General features: G+C 60.6%; 1 protein-coding gene across 1 annotated transcript; it reads left to right on the plus strand.

Moving 5' to 3' along the window:
• Positions 1-1,005: 1,005 nt before the first annotated feature.
• On the plus strand, positions 1,006-6,203 carry LOC123182642 (proline-rich receptor-like protein kinase PERK2). Its single transcript, XM_044595285.1, has 7 exons — positions 1,006-3,311; positions 3,925-4,527; positions 4,664-4,734; positions 4,828-4,904; positions 4,990-5,140; positions 5,260-5,421; positions 5,500-6,203. The coding sequence occupies exons 1-7, from the start codon at positions 1,319-1,321 to the stop codon at positions 5,881-5,883; spliced, it is 3,441 nt and encodes a 1,146-aa protein (XP_044451220.1). The 5' UTR covers positions 1,006-1,318; the 3' UTR covers positions 5,884-6,203.
• Positions 6,204-6,988: the final 785 nt, after the last annotated feature.

The raw sequence follows: 6,988 nt of genomic DNA on the forward strand, positions 1-6,988 counted from the left end.
CCTATGCTACCGCATCACTGCAACAAAATTGAGCTCACCGGAGCTCCTGCAGTAGCTGCCCACCGGCGGCGATCAGTCGGAGTTGGAGGAGTCGGAGCCGAGGTCGACGAAGAGCTTCGCCTACTCCTGCTTCATCACGCGCAGGTCGGCCTCCTTCGATGTCTGCGCCTGCGATGCCGTGAGGCCCGAATCGAGGAAGAGCCGCTCGTACTCGAATGCCGGCGGCGGCCGGGCACCCTGGTTGAGCCACCGACGCGCCCCCCGCTTGCGCGCGGCGTCAGCGTTCCGCCTCATCCCCCGAGTCGCCCATGGTGGTTCAAGGCTCGCCGGCGGCGAGAAATCGAGCGGCGCGGTGGGGAATTGGAGAGGAACGCAGCGGTGGGAGGATAGGGTTTCGACCCGCATCTGCCCCGCAAACCCGCAGTTATCGTGGCTCGGGGCTTGCGTTTGCAGGCTGCGGCAAAAAAATTTACGGGCCGGACACCGATGTGGGCTCTGATCTGGCCAGAAAAATGGGCCGAGCCCGTATAATCGCCGGAATTATGCGGGTTTGCGTCGGATGCGGGGTCTGCTAGAGTTGCTCTTAGGCACACACACGACATAATCAACTTCATATCTTCTCTCTCCCCACGGTCAGCTATGCATTGGGTTATTTGCTAGGCTAGGTAGTGCCTGAACCCTATTTTGCTTTGATGGAGCGTGAGGCATTAGGAAGGTGATGCTTCCTTTGTACATGCCCTCAGGGAGCAACTTCATACTTTGCAGAGCTTCTGGATTTTCACGATACGGTGTTGGCCTGTCGTTGTAGTTTCAGAGATGATGTTGGCGCCGCATTCCCGGGAGAAGATCGGCCGTCAGTCGTTACACAACTGCAGAATCTGAAACCACCGTCTCGCGAGGGATCCAAGCTTGGTGAGCATGGGCGTAACAATCTACCATATCATATCATCTCATCCCTGCTAGTTAAACAAAACAAACCGGTAAAAAAAAATTGTAACCACCAGGATCATGGCCTCGGATGGCTGTAGACAACAGACAGATAGACACGTACGTAGATAGATGATCTCTATATCGATCTACTACTAGAGGCGGCAGAACAAAAACCAGAAACGAAAACGCACCCTGGCGAGCGAGTTCGGCGGGCGAGATTTGGGGCCGCGGATAAATACGGTTCGCGCCGCGGCTTCCCGTCCCGATCCATCCATCCATCCCTCCCGCGCCGGCGCCTCTCCGCGATCGCCTCTTCCCGCCGCTGTCAGCTGCACCGGGGGAAACCGTGCAAGTGCGAGAGCGTCGGCAGAGCTGAGCGCCGCAGTCCATGTCCGCGCCGCCGCCGGGGGATTCTCTGTCGCCTCCGTCTGATACCCCTCCCGACGCGTCCCCGCCTCCGCCTCAACCTACGCCACCAACTGACCCGCCTCCGCCTGACACTACTCCCCCGCCGCCACCGTCCACTCCGCCGCCTGCACCGTTGCCAAGTTCACCCCCACCGTTGCCGCCGCCGCCGCCCAGTGCTCCTCCTCCGTCGCCGCCTGTCGCGCCCGTGATCCCGCCTCCACCGCCTGCGCCATCTCCTCCACCCCCGGAGACGCCAGCTTCGCCTCCTCCGCTGCCGCCGGTGATGCCGCCTGCTGACTCGCCACCAGAGACACCGGTGACTCCAGTTGATCCACCGCCGTCTTCTCCTCCGCCTGTGACGCCAGTTGATCCGCCGCCATCTTCTCCTCCGCCGGTGACACCGGTTGACCCGCCACCAGCTTCTCCTCCACCACAGCCGCCTGCTGACCCGCCGCCGGTGACACCAGCAGCCCCGCCACCATCAACTCCTCCACCAGAGCCGCCAGCTGACCCGCCACCGGTGACACCAGCAGCCCCTCCACCATCAACTTCTCCACCAGAGCCGCCAGCTGACCCGCCGCCGGTGGCACCAACCGCTCCGCCACCATCTTCAACTCCACCAGAGTCGCCGGTGACGCCAGCTGCACCGCCGCCGTCTTCTCCTCTACCGGTGACTCCAGCAGCTCCCCCACCATCTTCTCCTCTCCCGCCACCCGTGACGCCAGCTGCTCCGCCGGCATCATCTCCTCCCCCGCAACCACCGGTGACGCCAGCAGCTCCACCGGCATCGTCCCCTCCCCCGCAGCCACCCAACACGCCCGCTGCTCCGCCGGCATCGTCCACTCCCCCGCAGCCACCGGTGACGCCTGCTGCCCCGCCAGAATCTTCTCCTCCTCAGCCGCCTGCGGCGTCTCCTCCACCGGTGGTGCCGCCAGTGACACCTGCGCCACCAACTCCATCTGCGTCGCCTCCCGTGACACCTGTGCCAGCGACGCCATCTCCACCTTCCCCGGTTGCGCCTGCACCATCAACGCCTTCACCGTCCCCTCCGGTGACGCCAGCTCCGTCCCCACCTTCTCCCGCGAACCCAGCACCAGGATCCCCGCCTTCACCAGCGATGCCAACACCAACAACGCCATCGACACCTCCTCCGGTAAACCCGGCACCACCAGCGCCACCAATGCCATCGCCATCTCCGGTGAACCCGGTACCGCCAACATTACCCCCACCGTCTCCAGCGGGCCCCGCACCATCAGCGCCACCGCCGTCTTCCCCGGTGAACCCGGCACCACCAACGTTGTCTCCGCCGTCTCCAGCTCTGCCTATTCCAGTGAACCCTGCACCACCGACGCCGTCTCCAGCGCAGCCGGCGCCACCAACATCGCCTCCGACATCACCAGTGAACCCAGCGCCACCGGCGTCGTCTCCTCCTGCTCCGGTGAACCCTGCACCGCCAACAGTGTCACCGCCATCTCCCGTGGCGCCGGCACCACCAATGCCTTCGCCGTCCGCTCCAGTCAACCCGGCACCACCAACGTCTCCAACCAACCCGTCACCGCCAACACCATCTCCGGTGAACCCGGCACCACCAACTACGGCCACACCTTCACCTGGCACGCCAACGACACCACCGTCGCCTCTTCCGCCGCCTGCAACAAGGCCGTCTCCGCCCATGGCACCGCCCGCTCCAGCTTCGAGCAAACTGCCAACCCCTGCTCCTCCTAGCGTAGCACCGTCGCCCCCAAGCGGCACGCCGGGAGCACCGCCTTCACTGGATCCACAGCCGGGTTTACCCCCATCACCGGCGCCACTGTCTTCGCCACCGCATTCATCACACACATCCAAAGCAGTGATCGGCATCTCCGTGGCTGCCTCGGCGGTGTTCGTGATCGCCCTTGTGGCCGGGCTGTTCTACTGCTTCCGGACGCGACGCCGCCAACGCCGCGGCCGCCGTCCCCAGTCCAGCTCGTCAGGTACGTACATTACATACGCTTTACGTACGCACCCTCGTCGTTGCCGGTGCAACAGCAACAACGAGCTGGCATCAAGAGGTTAGAGCGTTTGTCACGTTGATCGTTTGACACGTAAACGTACGTTGACTTGAAAGTCTCGGCGCCGGGTCTGGTCGCATGGCACCATGCCGCGCACGGCGCACTTCCCTGGTCGTGCGCCGGTGACGTCAAAAGGTATTGGCGATCGACGGCGACACATTGGCCGGAGTGCGCCGGACGGCGTGTTGTGCGATGATACGAGAACGCGAGTGGAAATGTGCATGCGTTGAGTGCCCTTTCCTTCCATGTATGCGCGCAGGGTCTGATCTCTTGAAGTCTCTTTTCAAGTGGGCGACCAAATTTGGCAACTTCCGAGTAAAAGTTAGTAGTACTGCTTGAAATTGTGAATGTACACGAAGGATTACGTGTTTTCTGTCGGCCGGCTTAGTTACGTGTTTACTTCTTCTGAAAAGTTGATAGTCAAAGCCATCAATTGCTAGTTCGGTTTATCACCATTGACTTCGGTGGCACTGATTTTTTTCGTCACTAATCCTCGATTCTTTCTAACTCGTGAACTTGTTTGCCATTGCACCAGGCGATCCCTACGACAAGCGGCTGCCGGTGACGTCGTCGCAGGCATCACGCTCGTCCTTCTCGGCGCCGCTGTCGCTGTCAACCATACCGCCAATGTACGCGCCACCACCAGCGCCACACGCAGCGGTCCGCCCGTGGCAGAGCGGCGGCGGCGCCACGGCCTCCGACCAGCCTCCCCCGCACGCGGCGGTCACGGGCGGCACGGTGTCGTACGCGGACCTGGCGGCGGCGACGGACGGGTTCTCGGACGCCAAGCTGCTGGGGCAGGGCGGGTTCGGGCACGTGTACCGCGGCACGCTGGGCGCGGGCGCGGCGGCGCGGGAGGTGGCCATCAAGCGGCTCCGGGCCGGCAGCGGGCAGGGCGAGCGCGAGTTCCGCGCCGAGGTGGAGAGCATCGGCCGCGTGCACCACCGCAACCTCGTCTCGCTGCTGGGGTACTGCATCCATGGCGACCAGCGGCTGCTCGTCTACGAGCACGTCCCCAACCACACGCTCGAGTCCCACCTGCACCACGCCGGCGACGGACCGACGCTGCTGGACTGGGAGCGCCGGTGGCGGATCGCGCTCGGGGCGGCCAAGGGCCTGGCATACCTGCACGAGGACTGTAAGTCGCGGCCTGTCTCTGCTTTCTCCTTCAGTTCAGAGTTCTGAGATGGCATGCTTGATTTTGTGGTGGAATTGTGTCACTAATGATGCACCGTTGTTGCACTGCCTTGTCTTGACTGAATGTATCTTGTCAGGTCATCCTAAGATCATCCATCGCGACATCAAGGCGACCAACATCCTTCTCGATGACAACTTTGAGCCCAAGGTAAAAATGCACGAGGAGATCACGTTGTTTGGTAGGTAGATATATTGTGAATGTTCATCTCGGAGTGTGATGGAGCTTCTCTGTCTTGTGCAGGTCGCCGACTTTGGGCTGGCCAAGATCCAGCACGGAGACGATAGCCATGTTTCTACGCGGGTGATGGGGACTTTCGGGTAAGCCCAGCGTTCCAATTTCCTTGCCGTTACGTTTACCCGTTCCTGACCTGAATAAAACGCAATGATATGACTGGTTTGGCAGGTACATGGCGCCGGAGTACACCAACACCGGGAAAATAACCGACCGGTCCGACGTCTTCTCCTTCGGCGTCGTGCTTCTGGAGATCATCACCGGCAAGAGACCGGTCCTGTCCGACGAGCCCGACGAAGACGACGAGACTCTGGTCTCTTGGGTGAGTTTTCTAAAGTTCAGCTCAGCTACCGGATGAACACTGTGCAGTTCAGGAAAACTTTTTGCTGGCCTCTTCGTCTGATTATTTTGTACGTCTAATTTTATTTTTTTGGGGTACAGGCACGGCCTCTGCTGACGAAAGCTCTGGACGGGGAGCTCTCCGTGGAGCTCATCGACCCAAGGCTGGAGGCCAACTACGACGCCCACGAGATGCAGCGGCTCATCGCCTGCGCCGCCGCCGCCGTGCGCCACACGGCCCGCTCCCGCCCACGAGTGAGCCAGGTGAGTGTCCATGCCCGCTCCTTCGACGACATTCTTGGAGAAATGAACTGACGACGCGCGTGGCAACGACAAACGCAGATCGTCCGGTACCTGGAGGGCGAGCTGCCGCTGGAGGCCCTCAACGGCGGCGTGGAGCCGGGGCAGAGCGAGGCGCACGACGCCACCACCACGGAGCAGCTGCGGCGGATGAGGAGGATGGCGTTCCTGCAGCGGGGCGCCGACAGCGACAACACGGGCGCCACCGGCTTCGTCAGCGAGGCCACCAGCGAGTACGGGCTGTGCGCGTCCAGCTCCAGCAGCGACGGCGACGCCGCGCAGAGCACGAGCCGCGCGCCCGACGGGCAGCACCCCGGCGTGGCGAGCCATGCCGCCGGCCACAACGTGGGCAGGGCGGGGCGGCACTCCGGCGAGCTCGGCGCCATGAGCCGGCGCACGCGCCCGGGCCGCGCCGGCCTGGAGTGACGTGACCGTCATTGTTGCGACCAAGTTTTTTGGAACTGGGAGTTAGGCTAGTAAAATACTGCTACGTATTGCCTTTGGATCTTAGTTTTCTTTTGGGGCCCCCTCATTGGAGGGGAGAGAGATATACTTGTAAAATACGAAGTGTTAGAACTTCTTTAGTGTTTGCCATTTCTTAGGAATTTTGCTCAAGTGCAAATCTGAGAAAAAACAAAACAGTTGTGATGTTAGAGCATCTAGATGCAAAAGTAACTAACTTTTGTATCTCCGAGGCCCCAAACCCCTCTCGAACAGATGATGTAGATGTAAAAAAAAATTACATCTTCGCCTGCAAATATACTGTAAAAAAACCCCAACCGCGCGCCAACCGCCGTTTCCTTTCCTTCCCTACCCTATCTTTTTCCTCCCGCCGCCCGTCGCACCCTGCCGCCGTCGCCCCGCGCCAGATCCGCGCCGATTGGCCATTTTTTCGCCGCACGGTCGCCGTGTCCGCCACTCGATTCGTCTCTGCCGCCGCCCCGCCCACCACCGTGCACCACCGGACGATTCCACCGCCGTCACCCGCCCTGATTCGTCCGCCGCCACCCTGCATCCGGCCTTTCCTCGTGCCGGAGGAAATTCGGATGGAGGAGATACTGAAGAAGAAGCCGACCATTGTTGTTTGTCTCGATGATAACAACGAGGCAGTGATGGCGAGGTTCGCGCGGGAGCATCCGGAGTATGTTCAGGCCGAGCAGGAGTACTTCTGGAAGCGCGACGCCGAGCAGAAGAAGAAGGGGATTAAAAAGGAGGACGAGGTCGGCCCCTCGACGGTAAATCGGCGATCCTCCCGTTGAGTATGACTCGGAGGACTGGTGTGACTCGGAGTAGGAGTACAAGGCGTGCGATGACTTGGACAAGGATGAGTTCTGGACGCAGTTCCACAACTCCGATGATGAGGAGTAGTTTCATCTTTGGTGTAGTTCAAGTAGTAGTTTGAACTAGTAGTAGTAGTAACTTAATGAACGTGGTAGTTTGAATTCGTTGATGTAGTCTTTTAATTTATGTTTCTAATTAGAACTATGTTTAGTTATTATGTTTGAAATGAAGTAGTAGTTGAATTTGCTAT

Source organism: Triticum aestivum, chromosome 1D (genome assembly GCF_018294505.1).
Source record: "Triticum aestivum cultivar Chinese Spring chromosome 1D, IWGSC CS RefSeq v2.1, whole genome shotgun sequence".
Classification (NCBI taxonomy): domain Eukaryota; kingdom Viridiplantae; phylum Streptophyta; class Magnoliopsida; order Poales; family Poaceae; genus Triticum; species Triticum aestivum.